Source organism: Lissotriton helveticus, chromosome 3_1 (genome assembly GCF_964261635.1).
Source record: "Lissotriton helveticus chromosome 3_1, aLisHel1.1, whole genome shotgun sequence".
Classification (NCBI taxonomy): Eukaryota; Metazoa; Chordata; class Amphibia; order Caudata; family Salamandridae; genus Lissotriton; species Lissotriton helveticus.
In genome coordinates, this window is record NC_136061.1 from 136,510,784 (window position 1) to 136,531,312 (window position 20,529).

Below are 20,529 nucleotides of genomic sequence, written 5' to 3' on the forward strand. Positions count from 1 at the left end.
TGAGAGGCTTTACGCCCAGGATTGCACGTCTGTCGTCTAAGTTACTTCAATTTGATTTCCTGGTGGAATATATTCCGGGGAACAAAAATGGGTGTGCGGATTTCCTTTCCCGCTCTTCTGATATTGTTGACAAAAATGATGATGCGGATGAAGAAGACAAAGATCAGTACTTGGTTGCCGCGGTAGACCTTCCTCAGTTGTGTGCTGTATCTGAGGATGAGTGGAGACAAGCTCTACTTCTTGACACGACTTTGCAGGAGGTCATTGCCTTTATTAAGAATGGATGGCCCAGGGAGAGGAATCTTGCCTTTGATTTGAAGACGTTCCTTCAAGTTGCCGATGAGCTCACTATAGAAAGTGGGCTAGTTCTAAGAAATGATAAATTAGTTCCCCCATTGGCTTTGAGAGCTAGGTTAGTTAAATGTGCACATGAAGGCCACTTGGGTGCCACCTTAACTAAGAGGAGAATGCGTCTTTCTTTCTGGTGGCCTTATATGGATAGAGACATTGATGAGTTCGTTAAAGATTGCGTTATTTGCTCTAGTTGCGATAAGTCTGTGAAACTGCGTACTCAACCTTTGTCTCCCATTGAGTTACCATCTGCACCCTGGGTGAAGCTGGGGTTGGACATCGTTGGACCTTTCAATACTCTTGATTCCTCCTCTAGATTTGCTATGGTCCTTATGGATTACTACTCAAAGTGGCCCGAAGTAAAATTTGTCAAGGAAGTTTCGGCTAAGACTGTTGTCGACTTTCTTTGTGATGTGTTTTTGAAGGAGGGATTTCCAGAATTCTTGGTCACGGATAATGGCTCTCAATTTGTTTCTTTGGAAGTTGAAGATTATTTGAACAAGTGTAAAATTAAACATTTGAGAAGTTCTTTGTACCACCCGGAAACTAATGGTCTTGTGGAACGGATGAACAAAGTCTTGGGGGAATGCATACAGTGGGCTCTGAAGAATGGTTGTGTTGTGAGCAGTTCAGTGAGGAGTATGCTTTGGTTCTACAGGACTACACCACATTCCACCACGGGGGTTTCACCGTTCGAGTTGCTAAGAGGACGGAGAGCCTCTACCTTGTCTTGTCCTGGTTGGATGTCTAAGTGGGTGAGGAGTGGAATGTGGAGTGATGGTGTTGTTCGGTCTAGAGTGGAGTCTGTCCAAAACAAACAGAAGGAGTATTTTGACAAAAGGAAGAATGTAAAGGTGGTTGAAATAGTTCCTGGAGATTATGTCTCCATTAAGAAACCTATTCATGTAAAAAAAGGATTGGCTAAATTCACTTCCCCTATTGAGGTGTGTGAAGTTAGAAAGAATTCAGTTAAGCTAGTTAATGGAAATTGGTGGAACAAGAACCGGTTGGCAAAATGTTCAGTACGTGGTGATCCTTGTTCTTCTTCGGCTATTAGCCTTAATCAAGATTGTACGGGACATCAAGTCCAAAGCTCCAGTTTCCCTGTTAACAATAAACAAGATTGTTCGGGACAATCAGTCCTGAGGCGTAGTTCACGTACTAGGTTAGTTCCTCATAGATTCAGAAATTGATTAGATTCAGAAATTGAGTTTTTGTTGCTCTATTGCTTCTTTCTCTTTTCTTTACCTCCTGTCTTCTGCTTCCTCTCTAACTTTCTTCTTTGTTCTTCCCTTCCCTCTCCTCTAGTGTCTTCTTATCTTGGTTTAAAACTTCTTTTCTAAAAGGAAGACATATGTAGTATTTAGCACTTCAGTTGCCAGTGCTTGTTTTCCTCTGGTTGTCTTTACTCTGTCACTTGGTTCTAGATCCCTGTGCTCGCGTGCCTCAGCTGTGCTGAAGGTTCTATTTGGGGACAGTTGGGAATCGGTTATGTGACTGGATGGCAAACGGACGTGTTCTTCACTTGGGTTGTCAGCTTGACAATAAACTGACTTTAAAACCAACAGATGTTTGTGTGCTTCACTACATACATTTACACCTGAAGGCAGCTCTCGGTGACTGCTGTGACTCCAGAAGGCTTTTCATTGACAGGCCTATCATTTTGGAAATGACCAAAAATTGAAAGATATCCTTTTCAAACTGTAAGCTGAACACTGGGTGAACTGGCATCCACTTGGGGCTGTCACAGGAGATGACGGCCTGGGCTGTTTCCCGGTCCTGGGGCTTTATAGGGCCCACCACTCTAGCTGGGGACAACTGGGCAGTAGGTGAATAAGCTGATGGTTAAAAAAGAAGATAACAAGACCTGGCATTTAAGTCTAAAGAAGAGCAGAGGGCAGTTCATTGGCATCAGTCGAATCACTTGAGGGCCCTCTGTGCTACACTGTAACAATTCAAAATGTTCAACAACTCTTTTCCAATACAAAAAGCACAAACAGTCTAAGCTTTAATGTACTTGCATCTATTAATTTATTAGGAACTTTTTTATAGTGCAGCATGTGAACTTTCAGTTATTTGAGAGGACAGCATGGGGATTATATAGAGATTTTTTGAAGGGAAAAGGCAGTATAAGGGGAGAAAGTATCCCATTATGTAAGGTGGATGCCCACCACATATATACTGTGATTTGTGCCCCTGGTAAACCAGTGGATTCTTTATATGGAGCATCTGTACATTTACAGTCTTGGTCCTTGTACTCTTACGGATCTTCTTCCACACTTCATCTGCTTGAACAAGCACCAGGGAATGGTATCAGTGTCTAGCTTGAGTTTGTGAGGGTGTTTTTCTTAACTTTGTTGTAATACTAATTGAATTTGGTCCTGAATCAGTAGTGTAAAAGGACGGCTTCCTTTTTTTCAGAGCTGGTGGTAATGCAGGAGCTGTATGTCATGGTAGAAGTGACTTTGTGCAGGGTATGACTGAAAGGCAAAGCGTGTACTAATAATTCAAAATTGTATATAGTTATAATTGAATTCAGGGAATGTAAATCTGATCCAGATTATTATTCTGTAACAGGGTTCTGTTTGGCACCTGGTTCGGGAAAATCAAGGAGGGCCACACATCAGGGCTGTGATGTGACTACAGAGATCTGTCAATTATCACAAATTGAATAACAGGTGACTCTGCAGTTTAGGAATAGGGTGTAAGAATAAGGATTAACATTTTACTATAAAGTAAAGGTACACATCTTTTTTAAACCCTGGACTTTCTTTTACAAAGTTTTCCTTCTAAGAGTGGCCATCAGCAAGTGGACGAGAGGGAAGACCTAGAGGAGATTCAAGAAGCATGGGGCCAAGAAGCAGACACCCACCAGGAAAAAAAGAAAATGGCACCAGGGGAATCAAGATGACTAGGGCCAGGAGGACTAAGAGCAGAATAGCCAGGACAAGCCAGAAGGGGAGGACCAGAAAGACCAGGTGAAATTAGACCTGCAGATCAGAACCAGGAGAATCCTGTGGGGGTAGAGGAAGCATGTATAAGTACAAGGGCTCAAAAACCACCAAATACACCTAAGTCTCTCTTATATATGCAAAAGTGAAGTGAAGCCAAAGAAAAGCCTTAATTACCCTCTCAACTCCCAATAGGTGTTATGACACAGGGGAAGGCATCCCTTAAGGATAAGACCCCTCACCCACCCGAAGGTGACATGCTTCATCATATGGGGCCTCCTTACCAGTGGAGAAAACCTAGTCACCACTGGGAGCTACTACTTCGAGGATCTTAAGGAAGGAGCTCAGAGATGTTTTGAGGATTATATGGAGTAGGATGGTAATCCCATATGTGTGCTGTAAGGGTTAAGTGAGGTAGATTGCAGCGCTGTATTTAAGGACGGGTGTGAATTAAAACTGCCTAGATAGAACACAATTAAACTTTATTCCTGTGTACTAGCTGACAGGATTAAAAATGTAACAGCACCGTGGTATGGATTTAAACCACTGTTAGTGATCGGTCAACATGTTTCAGCCTCTTGATCTAACTTTAGTATCAGCGGCTTTCGTCAGGACCAGGTATTATTATAATGCTGCTGCAAAATTAGTGAAAAAAACATGAAATCGAAAATACATTTTATATCACCAGTATTCCTGCTCAATTTTATTGCTTGTGTCAGGTCATACTCTGGATATCTGCAAAAAAGATCAACAAAGTGCATTTGTCTAAGATTAGGAGAAGGTGTGTAAGGACGGGCAGTTCAACAGCAAATCTTTACAGTTCACTTCTTAGTTAAATAGTTTCCATACTGCTTTAATATGGTACTAATTAACTGTGTCACTTATTACTCTTGTCATATATGTGTTGTATAATGAACTTACCCACAAAAGTTGGATAGCTCTGCCTCACCTCTACCAGACAAGTTGCTCAGGAGGGAGGCCCCGCTCTGCGGACACAATAGACACTATAGTGATTACTAACCACTCTGTCTTTATCTCTCATATAACTACATTCAAACTATATAGGTGGATATCTACACCAAGGGTCATAAAAAAGTGAAGTCTGTGCATCAATTCAGTATGGGATTCAAAGTGAGGCTAGATCAGAGTCACAGTGTACCTGGATGTAAAAGCGGTATCTAAATCCTGGCTTTTAGTGACCAGGCATAATGTACTACAAAAAGGTATAACAGTTCTGACTAACACATAATTTAAATAAAAGGTGGAAATAATCTAGTTATTCTACTGTCAGAAACTACGATCTCCAATCCAAAATACCACTGAATATAACTAAATATAATGGCATCCTTAGCAGAGGAGACTCACCTGTCCGTCGGTACCTCGGCGTGGGGTAGAGCTAACCCCGGGAGGTACCGAACGGCAGGACCGCTTGTGTTAAATAGTATTGGAGTCAAGTGCTTCCAGCTGATCCTCGGCGCCGGGTCCTCGCTTATTTATTCGTCTAAGGCGAGGCCTGCGTTTATTACTTGAACTGCGCATGCGCGAAGAAGTAATACTACCTTACTGCGCATGCGCACTCGACGACCTCTTACGTAATGCTACGTAATGCCTAAGAGTTTTTTGCGCATGTGTTGTGTACAGCCACATTTCGACAGGCTTCACAAGGTATTCTCTAGGTGGTAGCGCGCATGTGTGATACTCAGCCGAGTAGTACACACATGCGCATTCTGAAGTATATTTTTAATATCTTGACTTCCCAGCGCTAAAAAACGAGTGAATTCTACAGTTGTCAGTACACTGCGGTATTCATACTATTCGCATTAACATTTAGAGAAATCATAATATCAATGGATAAGTAGAGCTGCTATTAGTTATTAACAAAGTCACGTTAATTAAAATTTAATGACGAGTGGTAATGTGTTGGCTTACGAAAATTCTTTTCATAAATATTTATGCTTACAACTGTAACTGTTTCTAACTAGCATATGTTTGTCCATGTTTTACAACATGCAAAGAGTTAAGGAAGGTTAGAGTTATATTAATATATTTATTCAGCTTGGGCACTTTTATTGACATGTCTTTCCTCAGTACAAGTCAGCAGGTGTAATGTCAAGTGGTACAGTTCAAGCAGGCATTCTTCTCATCCTGCTAACTTCTTACTCTATTAATACATTCCAACTTGGCCTGGCCCTGCAAAGGTATTAATGCTTACTATTAGTAAATCTGGGTCCACGGTATTTCATCATTAAGACCCATGGTATCTGTTCTCAATCTGTATTCCCACTGCTGTTCCTTACGAAATAGTAGTCTAGAGGGGTCCGTCAGGTGGGGTGGAATCCATGGTTTTTCTAGTACCACCCATTTAAGGTCAGTGTCAATATGACCCTTATCAAGAAAGTGATTGGTCAATTTTGTAGAGCGTTTACCACATCTAATGGTACTCTTGTGTTCTTGTATTCGCGTTTTTATTTTCCTGGTGGTCATGCCCACATATCGGAGTTGGCAAGGACACCATATCAAGTAGATTAAGCCTTCGCTATTACAGTTAGTATGTTTTTCTATTCTCCAAGGGCGTGTCGTGCCAATGTCAAGCTCTAAAGTTTTTTCAGTTTGTGGGCAAACAGAACATGTCCCACAAGGATAATGACCTACTACTGGGGGCAGGTTCCACAGAGTCGTTTGTGTACTTGTATTGCTGACTTGTTGTACTCAGAGGTTATGGCCTCAACCATGAAGAATGAGGCATTTTACTCCTAAATTTCCCGTGCCCAACCTACTAAGGATCCTGGGCAACTGAACCAAGTACCCCTCCTGCACTTGACTCTCAGTGGTAGCTACGGTCGAGCTGTCCAAGGCTCCCGGGTGTGGGGAGGTGGGGTTGTAATTGTAAATACAGGTTAGTGAAAATGACTCATTACTCACAGCGCACAGCAGTTTCAAAAAGTTGATGTCCAGTCAAATACATCAAAGTCTCCTTCCTCCAGAAAACTCCACTTTTACCCTACCCGGATTCCACAAGATAGCAGATAGAATAGACACATAACATGGCAATGGGAGGGAACATAAGCACATTTGAAGATTTAGTAATAAAGGGAAAATTTCATATATTTCAAAGCTTTGTAGAGAAATACCTAATACACACTGGACAATTCTTGTCTTTCAGTGTGTGTTAATCAAACCAATACAGAAAACAGTGGGGAACAAATATTGAAGCACCCGAGACACACAAAAGTTTTGCACACATTACTGGCCATGGTGACTTTCACAAAACAGTAACAATATACAAAGGTGTGACTGACATGAAAAATATTAAACTAATGGCACAGACAGTTGGTTATTTAGACTGAAAATAATGGCAAAGGATATTAGAATACCCTTAAAATCTAACCAGCAATGCGAGGTTCAAATTACAGCGTCGGCTCCAGCATAATGCCGGAGGAACGTCGCCCCCTGCTGCCAGCACAGCAGGCACACATATTAATATTATGGTAATAAATACTATTTTATTAATGTGTTTAAGGCTAGCGCTGTTACAGCGTGATGGCACGGGCGGGGTTGATCAGTGTGAGTGCACTAGTAATGCAGCCCCCTGCCAGTGCGCAGGTCAGATTGGCCGGCTGCGTACAGCCGCCAAACTGACCCAGCGCAATTCAGAGCCTGCAATCCTAAAGCTGAGAAACAGCGAAGGGATTGCAGCCGCAGGCCCCCGTTTCCGCCCGCGTTAGCTGAGGAGAGCCAGGAAGGAGACCGCATCCAGAGCCTGCAGCAGCAAAGAAACTGATATTAGCGTCGGTGGCAGGTAAGTTCTTTGTATTTTTTTTATGTGTTTTGTCTATTTTAACCACCTACTCCCCAGCTCCACATTGTCCCCCAGCCCAGTCACTCTGGCCCCCACACCAGCCGCTACAATCAAATTTTTTCACATGCAATGGATTACATCATGCCTAGCAAGTTCCCTAGGATGTCCCCAGTGGCATCAGAGAGTCGTTCCATGTGCCAGGCGAGCGGAGAGTGCTGGACTATTGCATATGTTTAGTGCCTGGACAAATTACAGAAGTAACTGACCTTGAATTAGAATTGAAAAAATAGAGACGGCTAGGGGTGCCAAAAGGCACACAATGGTGCTGACGGACAACATCCACTGCATATCAAGCCCACCCTTTGGTGTCTGCCTCAAACCCACAGCCTCTTGGTAGGAGAAACCCACTGGTGCAAAAGGTATTCCTCGAGCAGGAGGGAGAGAACAGGTAGGGCGAGGTGAGAGAGAGGCGGACGAAGAGTGGGGAAGAAAAGAACCAGATGAAGGAGAAGGGTACGCTGTCCAATGGAGTGCAAAAGTAGAAATGTAGCAACAACAAAAAAAGAAAAAAAACAATTGTTCCATGACCTCAACAATGGAAGTATACAGCTTAACCAATGAAAATCAAGGTTAATTTAAAAATGCGGCAAGGGCAGGGCAAACACAAGAGTAGGCGGGGGAAGTCATCAAATAAAACGCAAGGAAATGAGATAGACTAGGAAGTCCTCCAGTTTGAGGTTTAAGCACCGGGTTGACCCAAAGCCCATTCTATTTATTATTTTATAGCACTGTCTGCGACACATAGCCGAATCCGTATGTAGTGAGACTGCAAAAAAAGGGCTCAGAGATGTGCCGGCATTGCCAAGATGTACTCAGACTATGTGCAGCTAGCCAATTAGTGATTATTCAATCAATTACTTTATTCAGATAAAAGCATATACATAAAAGCAATTCAGGGATTATTATTGTTGAGGTCTTTGTTTACCTCACATTTTCGTAGCGGAACGGTGCAGAGTACAAAGTCAGATTTCTAAAGCTATAGCTAAATCCCTGCTTGTGTCGCTGGTGGTTATTTTAATGTAATTAACCCTCTTTTTGGGAAACCATAAATCTGGCAAATTCGAATGGGAAGAAGAGAAAGAAAAATAAAGTTTTGATAAGCTTGGCTGCGAGATGGAAAACACATTATCGAGAAAACAAACATTTAAATTCAGAGCAAGGGGAATAGAAAACTCCATTAAATTTAATGACCACAAAGAAACCTGGAAGCTTAAGCCATTCATTTTATGACCAGGTGACCTGACGAAATCAGATTAATTCCCCTGAGCTCAGAATTATGCATAGTGAAGCTTGATATATCATCTGGAACACTCGGAGCATTTCAGTCATTGAAAAATGAGTCATGCACCTTCTCCACAGGAAATAGAAGCAAATGGGCACTTAATAGGCTATCACTTAGACCTAAGATGTGAAGGGAGCAAATGATGAAGCATCGTTCTGTTTGCCAGCTAATAGCGTTAAACAAAAGTGGAGTTCATAAACAGGCACCTAAAATGGCTGTTGGCTAATGCATCATCTGCAGGATCTGTGAAAAGCAGCTTTGGTACTCATTTCAGGGTGACAGGAACCACCTGTTTATCTCACAATAAATAACTTCCTCAAACTTAGATTAATTTTGCGTTGAAATAGATGATTTTCAGAAAAACACAGCTGTTAGAAAATAGGTTCAATGCTTTGTCCTAACGAACAGTCACAATTTTAAAGAAACCCCAACCTGTATTTCTCAGATTTTCATTTGTGTTACTCTAACGTAATTTGTACCATAATTGCAAACAGTCTGACAGGCTCTGAGAAAAGCAAAACACGTGTCAGAGATTGCTCTATTCCAGGTAGGCAGTAATGATATTCATAAGAAGACTTGGTGTGCCCTTCCACTACTCAACCAAGAGACCAACTTGAATTCTGGTTCAATGATATCCACAGATCATGGGGAACCTTTATTTAACCCCCTGGATGCGGCCGGAATTCTGCGCCTGTGCGGCACAATCTGATCGCGGGCGTGGTCATGACGGCTCCCGGCCGTCATCACCACACCCCCACGGTAACTGATGACGACCGGGAGCCATCATCAGCACCAAAGGGGTTAAAGGATGCAATAGCCCTCCCCTGCCTAGGAGGCTTGCTTCTTCATCGCGCAAGCTCCTCACTGGGTGGGTGCTGCAATACCGAGTCCAGAAACTGGGACTAATTGATGGAGATCTTTTTCTCCTCTTGACCTGGTACTAGCTTGAGGTCAGGTCACTGCCCTAGTTTGGTGATTGTGAGAGTAGTGGTAGAGAATGTTACAGGGGAGTTAACATTTACTAAAGTATTTATTCTTGCAGAGTGTTCGTGCCAAGATTAAAAATATGAATGAACCAATCAGGCATAAGAATGAGCCCTTGGGTATGTTCTTTAGGGTGAACATATTTCATGCCCATAAGTTCCCAAATGATTTAGGCATTTCACCAGGACCATGAATAGACCCTAGTCTACTCAATAAGGAGGGTTCAAAATAGGAAACCTCAAATGTGATATTCGAAGAAAAACATTTTTTATATTATAATAATGGTACCACTCGACAGATTTTGTATGATCATACAGAAACTCATAAATCATGGTTGGATTTGCACTTGCATCTCCCCCAGAGTTAACTACGCGAGGAGCCATCACTTTGAGCTTTTCCCTAAGGGGCCTTCTTACCTGACCAAATCAGTGGAGGGGTACTGTTGTTATTATATAAAAAGAAATCTTTAATTAGTACAAATGAGTTTTCCTTGTCGTTTATGAACTCAGGTACAGATAGCTTCTACACGTGCATACATATCTACACAACTGCAGACACACATTTTCAAAAACCACCAAAGTGCTGGGTGTATTTTGAATGCACAGGGTGATGTATGGTGGGCACATTAGAGGAATACCACTGGGGACAGATGTTGATGTTCAGTTGAGCTTATACCACAAAGTAGAGTACATATTGAAAAGCAAATCTCAGAGAGGTTTAAAGTTGCACCAGGTGAGGCATGGACACTAGTTTTACACAGTGAAATGTCTGTTGAATGAACCACCCAAACCTAGGTTACTAATCTTTCACACAACGCACCACAGCAAGACAACTTACTGTGTTGCTTAGGTTGAGAGAGCAAAAATGCAGCAATATCTATTAAAACATGATACACTTCTGCTTTATCATAGCACTTGCACACTTCAGGCAGCCTACCACCAAACCAGCCACTTTTGTGCCATGGTGCAAGGGTGCCTGTGGTACAGGCAGGGTTGTTTTTGCATAGAAGGGGGTACCTTTTTGCATAAAAACTATCCTGAGTGGTATAGTTCTCATTCTATACGTGCTGGAGAATGCATCACGCATAGAAAGAGGAAGTAACAAGGAGAAATAAAGATATTTCTCCTAATTTGACCTCTCTGAGGAAGGTGCACTATTTTGGTGCAAATCCAAGTTTACTGCTGTTAATAAATCTAGGTTTACAATGTAACACAAGGCAGTGCAAGGTGCTTCATAGCATTTCTCGTGGGCTGAAGAGGGATGGAAAGTCACTCAAATGTGGATTTTCTTGGCTTTGTGAATGTCACTTAAGCACTTGTGTTGTTTTTTTGATGGAGTTTTATATAGTGCGCACTTAGCCTGAAGTTATCGAGTATCAGATCGCTTTACACGAGCACCAGTTGTGGTACATGAGGACACATTCATTGTTGGTAGGCACGGGGAGATTAAGTGATTTGCCCAGAATTACAGGATGTTCTGCGTTCCAGCCGAGACAGGATCCTGGTTGCCCAGCTCCGAGGTAAACCGCCCTAGCCCTTAGGCAAACTCCACTCCCCCTTGCGTTGCCTTTCGTTAACTTGCTTGACATGCACACATAGTTAGCTTCAAAAAGCTCTTCTTCATGTATGACTTATTTGAAGAGTCCTGGGATCCTGGCAAGCAGAATTTGGAATGCTGTCATTTTAAGCCTATAATTATATTGGTAGAAATAGTGCTAGAATTCACAGGATGTAACACCTCTTGCTTTAAGGCCAGACGTGTTGACGGTGTCACAAATGCCATGGGCAACTTTTCAGCTAGGCACGTGGGAGGATGACTAGAAAATGAAGATAAAATATTAGATTTCCCTGTATATCGAGAGAAGATTTTACTCCTTTGAAGCGAAATACTAGGGAGGGGAAGAAGGGGACGAGATGAAATGTGAAGAGCGAATGTCAAAATAGCTCAGCTCTCTTTGTGAAACAAGGCCAAGAGCAGGAAAGCTGTGAGTGATTAGGGTCTAGCAGACTTTGACGGATTAACAACATCCCTATGAAAGCACAAAAAGGCACACAGAAAGAAAATAGCACATGCCAACAAATGAATAATGGCAAATGCCAACACAAGCATGCACCCAGGCTTCATCAGAACCTTTAGCACGTGCACCAAAGAAAGTGTGTCCACAATGCTGTATCAAACATGAAATGCATTCGTAATTAATGGAGAACATATGACATGTATGTGTATGTATATATGAATAAAATAGAAAGGGGAAAAGTTATCCAACCTGAGGGCCCCAGCCATGGCAGGGGTACACTATGGCAGTGTGGTTCTCCTGGGGACCCTGATCCAGGCAAACGTCTTTTGCTTTATTGTTCCGAAGCTGTGAAAATAAGTCTGTATGATTACTGTGCAATTAAAAAATATCAAAAGAAATTGAAATAACACAGCTTACATTTGGGAATGTCGATTGTTCCATTTATAATCAATATTTTAATAGACTTCACAAACATTAGGGGTTACCCACACATAGTCCCCACCCACTTACCTCGGATTGGACCTTCTAGACCAGGCCTTGTGCCTCGAGGCTCCCATCTCACTCTCTCTGCAGCCACCTCTCGCCTCTCACTCACTCTCTCTCTCTCTGCCACATTCTGTTGTGCCTATTCTCTGCTCTCCTCCACTTTTGTGCCCTCGCCCTGAGTGCAGTTCCCTCTTTTTTGCCAATTTTTGTGTTTTCTGCTCTCTTTCGCCACTTTCTTCCACTTTTGGTTCCTTGCCTCTTGGAGCCTTTTCTCACTTCCGTGCCTTTTTTTGAGTTTCTGCTCTCTTTTACCACTCTCTTCCACTTTGTGCCCCTCTCTTTTTTAGTGCCTTTCTCGCTTTCTGACCTTTTGGCATTTTTGTGCAGGCTACTCTTTTTTGCCTCCTTTGTGTTTGTTCCATTTTTCCAACTCTTTCCTCCGTTTCAGCCCCCCCCCCCCCCAGTTAAGCCCCTCTGCTCCCATTCTTCCACTTTCCATGCTGTTTTTCCCCTCCTGATCCTTACCAGTTCCTCCTGCGTCGCCTTCCAATCTCTTCTTCCTGCCACGTGCTCATTCTAGTCCTGTCCGCATCCCCTACAGGCTTCTACCTCCTTCCCAGGACCTATTTAATGGCTGCCACTACATGACTGTGCGCAGAGGGCACGCCAAAGGCAAGCTTGTCTGGGCTTGTCCATGCCTGGAGTGTGCCGAGCCCCACAAATCCTGGTATGATCAGACCTTGCTGCTACACCGCAGCAATCCTTTGGTTGCTCGACCCTGGAAATCAAGACACCTGCTACTGCTGCATTGCACACCACAGTAGGACCGGTCACCTGGTACCGCTACCTCTTCACCTTCAGCAGCACACCCACACACGCCCCCTTCGCACCAACAACTTCACTGCCCACTTGGGCAAGTGCCTCACACCACCCAATACCAGCACCTCAGCAACCACTTACATGCATGCTTCTCGAAACTCACTCGCTCAGCAAGCACACCACCAAAATTAGGGGTCTTCAGCAACTGCGATGTGCAGACTCAATTGCACTGACTGAAAACAACAGACGAAGAAGAACCAAGGAACAAGCCAGACGTTGTACAGACAACCTCCAGGAATTTAAATGCTACTGCAAAAAGCTAGAAAGAAATTGGAGATCCAACCGCAATGCTGAAACCTGAACCACTGTTACAAATACATTTTAATCAAACAAGACTTGCATAAACATATACTGCTCCACTTTAGATTGCATTTGGTACACTGCTAAGAAACAACATAAATAAATCACACGTAGGAAAAATGTGCTTGCTTATAATGTATAAGAAGATTAATGTGAAGTGAAAAGAAATGCTAGTAGGTATCATTTTCAAAGTGCTTCTGTAACTATGCCCAAACCATATTTTATTTTGACTCTTGTTCACAGCTAAATAGTTGTTTCTTTAAAATATTTTGCCTAGCACCAGCATCCTACTAAAGAATGTGCTGACTTTTAGTATTCTTTTGCTTTATCACACCACATTAGCTCACCCTGCTTTGACATGAAATTGCTGTTGCTTATAATGTAAATATAAATTGATACTTGTATAGCGCACTACTCAACCGCAAGGGTCTCAAGGCGCTTGTACGAATACCGCTGTGGAACCCATCCTGGCTTTCCCTGTGAGGTGTCCACTCCTGGGCACCCCCAAGGTGGAGGCCAGGCATCCTTAGCGTTGTGAGGGCCGTTGTGGAGATTAAGCAAGCTATTGCCCAGAGTTGCAGAGTGGGACTCCATGATTGGAATAGGCACCGAGGCAAGAATTATCAGGTCCGTGGAATTTTTGAGCCCAAGACCCACCAAGGTGGGGAATTGAACCCTGGTCCCGGGCTAGACCTCTGCATCAGGGTCTGCCGCTCTAACCATTGAGCCACACTTCTCCATAATGAATCGACTGATAGAATAAAGGACAAATTAGATATATATTGTTTATGCTTAACTAGCTTAACTAGGACAATACCTTTACATTTGACTTGCCCTTGTCTTCACAACGGGATATTGGTAGCCGCAAACAGCTTAGGTATGAAGGTTCTCATGAGAACTTTCTCCCATGGATCCAAAAGTGTAAAATTAGTTTAACTATGAACCAGCATGAATGTTTACAGTGGGAATCAGGAGGAGAAGAAATGGATGGTGATGACACAATTGGGCAATTGGTTTCCACTGGCTGAAGATGATCTAGACCTACTCATTTTTGATACATTATTTGTGTAGTTCATTTTATAATTGATTGTTCCTAGCTAGAGAGGGAGCATTATTATTGTCTCTATTCTCATTCGGGCTCTGTCCTTTTTACTGAAAGCTACTGCTGACAATGATTTTACCCTGCTTTACCCTGACTCTTAATGCAGAGATTTTCTTCTTGTATTTGATCAAGAATACTGCTGCAGTTCTTCTTCTATCTCTGACCTTATTTCAACGGTTGCTATAGCAGCTGTTTGGAACTCAACTGAGTTTTCCAGAACAACTATTTATGGGAAGTTCAATACTTTAACTATGCTCCGAGAATCTTGTTCTGTTGCAGGGTTTCTGTACTCACACAGAACTGTGCACAGAGGAGTGGAACCTCGGCAAATTAGGGTGTCCCAAAACTTACCTTAGCAACCAACTCACCCCTTACCGAGCTAGCTACAGTGTCTCATTGGACATATCAAACTCCCAATGTTTAGACAAACCAGAACATGAACTTACAGTACCTCAGGGTACGTGGGACTCATGAACACTCTTTCGTTATATTATCATTACAAACCAGAACATGGAGTAAAGAAGACACATGTGCATTTGAAATGTTTATTTACTAATGCCGTCTTCTCAGGCGCAGTATCTTAGATAATACAAGTATACTTATTATCAGTATCAAAATTACCAGCATAGTTACTAAGACATAAAAAGCGAATGGTGACAGCATGTTAACATGCTGTAATGAATAAGAGTTAACAACACTTATATCTCACCCTCCCTAACACATATATTATATTATTAGCTAAGAAGGTCTCTTTGGGTTGTTTTAGGGCGGGCCCATACCTTAGTGTCCTAGCATGAAGGAATCACATCAGCATACACCAGCTCTCTCTGCATGTGCACCGCATCAAGTGTGTTAACAATTCTCGTGCAAAGCAATATCAATCCCGCCTCAAGCCCAAGTTGGCAAAGGCTGCACTTGTGTTATGACTATGAAGGCGTGGAGATCAGACCTCATAACAATTCCATATCGTGTTGCTCCTGAAACTTCAGCACTCTCCGTGCAGACATGGTTTATTAAACAAAACTGATATCAGAGCAATAACATATTATTCTCACATACACCACGGCAAACCACTAGGTTGAAAGCTAAGTCAACAATTAAGGGTCGTGTGCAGAAGTTGCAAAAAAGGAAAAATGGCGTTTAAATCTCAAATGTACCTATGCTAACTTAACACGATATAAGGATATATAGGAGCTATACAACACCCCCCCATGATCCGAGAACAGACTAAATAAGATAACAGAAGTGCCATCACATGAGAGCAGAATCCAATTATAAACGAGCATGAATAAAAATTCAAATATAAATACTAATGCTAAAAAATAGCCCACAAGTATAATGTGGCTCAAGCCAATAGGCAAGCAAAAACAAAATGTCTTGACCAAAAGTCAATAAAATCAAGGAAATGCTATCAATCAGCATGTCAATTTGAGGCATTGTCTATGATAAGACTGTATATGAAAAGTAAGCCGCAACAGCTTCCAGGAGGAAGTCACTGTCCTCATCCGAAAACAGTTCAGCCATCCAATTTAAAAGATGAAAGGAACATACGTGATCTTCCAGCACCGGATCCTCTATAACCATCAGAGGACAGCTCGGTGGGTTTTCAAGAAAACTTCGTTCCAAGAAATTTCGCGCTGCCGACAACACATCCCAGGGACCCATTAGTCCATGTGCCACCGCCAAGGCCATAATCCTTTCGTCAGAACAAACCAACTCGTGAGCAATGATAGGACTCATCAGTTGATCAAAATCGACGTCAGAAGATATTGGTCCGCAGAGACACAAATCAATGGCCCAAAGGAAATCACAGGTCAGGCAGCGAAATACAGGCTGGACACAGGTGAAATAGGAGAACCGAAAAGATAATCCAAACGCCATGCTTAGAGTCGCCAACGGCAGTGTGCCATAATAATCAAGCATGCGGTTGCGAAACCGCGTCAGTAGCAGCTGAGCGTGGTCTTGCACAGGAAGGGCATCCATATTTAAAAAGGCAGTAAACCACCAATGCGCCAGCCGCCAATGCAAGTAAAAACGGGAACCCTCCAAATAAGGATGAAAAAATAGAATGGAAGAAGGCAGGGATGACTCCAAAAATCTTCTCAAAGGAAGTCACGAGACCACCGCTAATAACTTTAAAAAAATGTGCTAGGCCCGTTGTGGAGGATGCGTTAAAGATAGAACGGACCATGGCTCCGAAATGCAAAGGCAAATCAGTATTTAAAAGAGCCTGAACCTCCGTACGGGTGTTAGCAATGTGAAGCACGAAAGTTTCACGGGCCGAGCTCAAGGCCACCTCTTTCTGGGACAATAGAGCTCTTATTCTAGCCATGCCGCTGAATTCTGCTCCCAAGGTCGGTATCTGTGGCCAAATGGAAGACTCCCTATGTTCACGTGTGGGAGGATAAAGAACATTTCTGCAGCAAATAACTCGCTCACTAACCGTTACTATGAAAGCTATACCTTTAATTAAACCACAACAGTTTTCATTATTGAGCATTAAATAACTACCATTTTCTAACAATTTAAACGTGGGGATGATAGCAGGAACTGGCGTGCCCTGTAAAACGCAAGCCATATTCGGTCGGTCCTTGTTACATGAACCGTGTAACTGTATGTGTCTGCACATTAAAGAATGATCTGGCGTCTCAGTACACTCATCCCCTGTTAGATAAACTTCTTGTTCATCCTTGAAACATCTGTATGTGTATGGGAGTGACCAGACCTCATGAAGAAAACCGCTACCTAAGGGTTCAAAACGACCTATTGGCACATATTTCATACAATTTGAAAACTTATATAAAGCAAAAGGCAGTGTTATTAAACCGTGGATAAGCCACGTAGCAGTAGTGGCTTCTGCCACAGAAAAAGGTAAAGACTCCAATCTTTCAATATGGAGCATAGAAAAGGAAGCATCACGCATTGAAAGCAAGCGTTGTTTGTCTGTCAAATTAAACGGGGAAAATAAAGAGGAAACGTTCATGTATCCCCATGGAACTTTACCCATTTTCAGAGTCTGAAGTGTCCATGCAAACTGCATGATTGACCGTAATTGATTTTGACCATGGTACAAAACTGACACTTCATCATGCACAATATCAACAACAGACGACACAATATTATCTAATGTGTAAATTCTAGAGGAAAGCACATTAATGCTATTGTCAACAACTGCAAGCACTTTCTCAAGATTCGCCTGATCAATAGCCCTAAGGCGTGAAGCGGCCTCAATCTGTGAGAGTTTCCAAATTTCATTGTAAACCCCATATAACCACCTTTTCGACCTGCCACTAGCTGGGCCTTTAATGAAATCATTCAAATCCACGTCTGCATTCAGTTTGGAAAGGTGATACTTAACCGCAGGTAATTTTGAATGTTTCAGCCAAGCTTGACACAACTTGCCCACAGAGTAAGAGGTGACAGTATGACTCAAATCAAACCGGGGATCCGATCTAACAGTCTTAAAACCGTCAGATATATTCAAAAATCTTTTTTGGCAAGAATCAGCACTACGGTGCCAAAGCAGCCAACCCCTGGGATTCAAACTGGAAATGTTAAAGGAGGAATTAAGAAGCAGAGTCTGTATATCTTTAATGGACAATTGAGTAAAATTACTCCAATTCTCATATTCCTCCAACTCCGGGAAAGACGGGGTGTTTAACCTTTTAGATGTAGCCAATCCAAAGCACGTGGTCTGGGAAATGGTTTCATTTAAAAACAACATATGATTTGGGATGAGACATGCACGGTGCAAAGCCTCAGTGCCTCGTACCTGCCAGGCCCTTGAACCCCAAACTGATTTAAGGTCTATTGTTTCCTTCCATAACTCATAGCCCCCAGTAACTAATTGATCTAGGAAGGCCTTCGAGTACAACAATTTTGTATCGGTAAGTCTAACCTTGGACAGTGGCTGTTTGTGAAATTTAAAATAAAAGGACTCGGGATTGGACTGGTTAAAGTCAGTGAAATAAGTATACTTTTTAAGAAACGTTTCTGAACTCCCTTGTGTAGGAGCTGGGCAATGTTCCCACTGAGTAAAATTAACAGCCTCCCTTCGGGAAGATGTTTTGTGTAAGAAGTGATTGCCATAATGTTGGTAACAGAACAATTCACCATAATTAGCAGATTCTAAATATAAATCCTCAGCATCAAAAGCAGCATAGTATTTCAAATCAGAAAACAAACTTTCCACAGCATTAACATCCCAATCATCAGAACGAATTTTTTGTTTCACCACATCCCCCATATTAACTCTTAGTACATTAGGAACATTAACGACTTCCGTTGGGCCATGAATCTGAAAACGAACTGCATCCCACGCGATTCCATCCAGAACAGGCCATGCTGTGATGTTAACCAAAGTCAAGTCTCTTTTTAATCTGTGTGTAGAATGTGAAGAGGAAAGTGGGGCCAATGTTCCATTTAAATGAGTAATGCAAGTTCTCTCCTCGACATAGTGTCCATTCATAATTCGAAAAAAATAAAATATAAAACCAATTGACATAAAAAGGTAAACCGAAAAAAGGACCAGCCAAATGTATATCCAAGGAGGAATCAAAAAATGTTTTTTAAACAGGCTAGCATATACCGCAATTTGAGAGGGTTTTTTCGAAGCAAGGGAAGCAGAGTCAAATGAAAATCTGGATTCCGTGGCTAAACGAGCTTGCAGGTCAGGCATGGACAAATCAGTGGGGTATGTATAGTCTGTCTCATTCATGTCAGTTCCGGGCAAATTATTTAATAATGGACTGGAAACAGCAGGTAATTCGATGGCCACTTCAGGTTCAATATTAGAGGCAGTGGGCATAATTGAATTTCTCACAATGGAAGGACAGGAAACAGCCGGTGTCATGCTAAGAAGAATCGGCCACTCTGTGTATCTTGACATTGTCAATAGAAATAAACCTGTTTTCCTTACGACCTGGAAGTGGTGGTAAAATGACTGTTCTTGTGCCCTTCACTCCAAGCACTGGGACTGGAGCTCGATAGGAGGGACCAAACTCTTTCTTGTTGTCGATCTTCTCTCGAACCAGTTCTCCAACTTGGGGTAGCCAGCCAACTACCGGGATCTGCAACGCATCATCCGAAGTGGAGGGCAAATGTTCCTTTGCAAGACTGTCTCTGGTCTTTTGTAGATTCTGTAAAACATTGCAATGTTCATCTGCGTCAAAGGAAGTGGCGCGAACCACAGAGTCTAGACCGTCAAGGTCAGGGACGTACATCTTGATGCCAAAGAGCATTTCGTATGGGGTCCGCCCACCCAGAGACCTTCTAGGGAGATTATTAAGAGCACGCTGCACGCCATAAAGGTGAGCCAGCCAGTTTCTGCCAGTGCCTATAACTCGGGCTGTCAAAGATTGCTTTAAATCACGGTTCATTCGTTCAACTACACTATTACCCTCAGGTCTGTAGGGTGACGAAAACTTGACTTGGACCCCCATCGAAATCATGGCATCCTTATACGCCTTAGAGGCGAAAGCCGGACCCTGATCCGAATGGAAGGTACCACAGGCAAAAATCCCTATAAAGATACGCAAATCTCTAATGACAGTCCGTGAATCAGCGCTGCGATGTGGCCATACCCACACAAAGCGTGTGCATGAGTCAACTGCTACTAAGATGTATTTATACGCAGTATCAGATGAAAAAGGACCGCAGTGATCTAAATAAACACAGCCTAGTGGTTTATTAGAAACGTACAACTGAGTCTGTGGCGGACGCGTAGCAGTTGAAGGTTTAATCTGCTGGCATATGTCACAAAGAAGGACATAATCACGCGTCTGTTTGTACAGTCCCCGCCACCAGAAACGTTGTTGTAGTTGCGTTACAGTGGCTGAGACGCCCGCATGCGCAGACGCCACACCTTCATGAGCCGCTGTAATCAAGTCTGTTCTGCGATCCGAGTTGGGAATCAGCCGTTCCCCAACATCAGGAATTGTCACAAAAGGAACCTTTTCGGGACTTAAGTGGTATTTATACTTCGAAGGGAATCCCGCAGGATGTTTACTTCCCTTCTCAGAGGCAGCAATCGCTGCCAAGATGTCGCTATCAATCTTGGTATTAGACCTAGTAACCGCTGCAACTAAGTAAGTAGATACTGCTGATTTCGCCGCTTCATCAGCAAGCGAGTTGCCAACAGCGTGAACTCCCACGCGCTGATGACCGAGAGTATGAATCACATAAACGAGCGGCAACATAGCCTTAAGCTCTGCCACTCGAACCCAGATCATTTTATGTTTTATTGTGCTACCCTTGGAATCATGAAAGTCATTTTGAATCCAAAAGAACAAGTTTTCATTGTAAGACTGGACACAGTAG

The 20,529-nt window shown here is 42.7% G+C and overlaps 1 protein-coding gene across 3 annotated transcripts in view; it reads right to left on the bottom strand.

The window, feature by feature from the left end:
* Positions 1 to 20,529, bottom strand: part of GALNT17 (polypeptide N-acetylgalactosaminyltransferase 17) — a 1,757,718-nt gene that overhangs the window by 106,632 nt on the left and 1,630,557 nt on the right. For all 3 annotated transcript variants that reach the window (XM_078679403.1, XM_078679405.1, XM_078679404.1), the window contains one exon: positions 11,694 to 11,789. In XM_078679403.1, the coding sequence (XP_078535529.1) occupies positions 11,694 to 11,789 (96 nt within the window). The remainder of the gene's footprint in view (positions 1 to 11,693; positions 11,790 to 20,529) is intronic.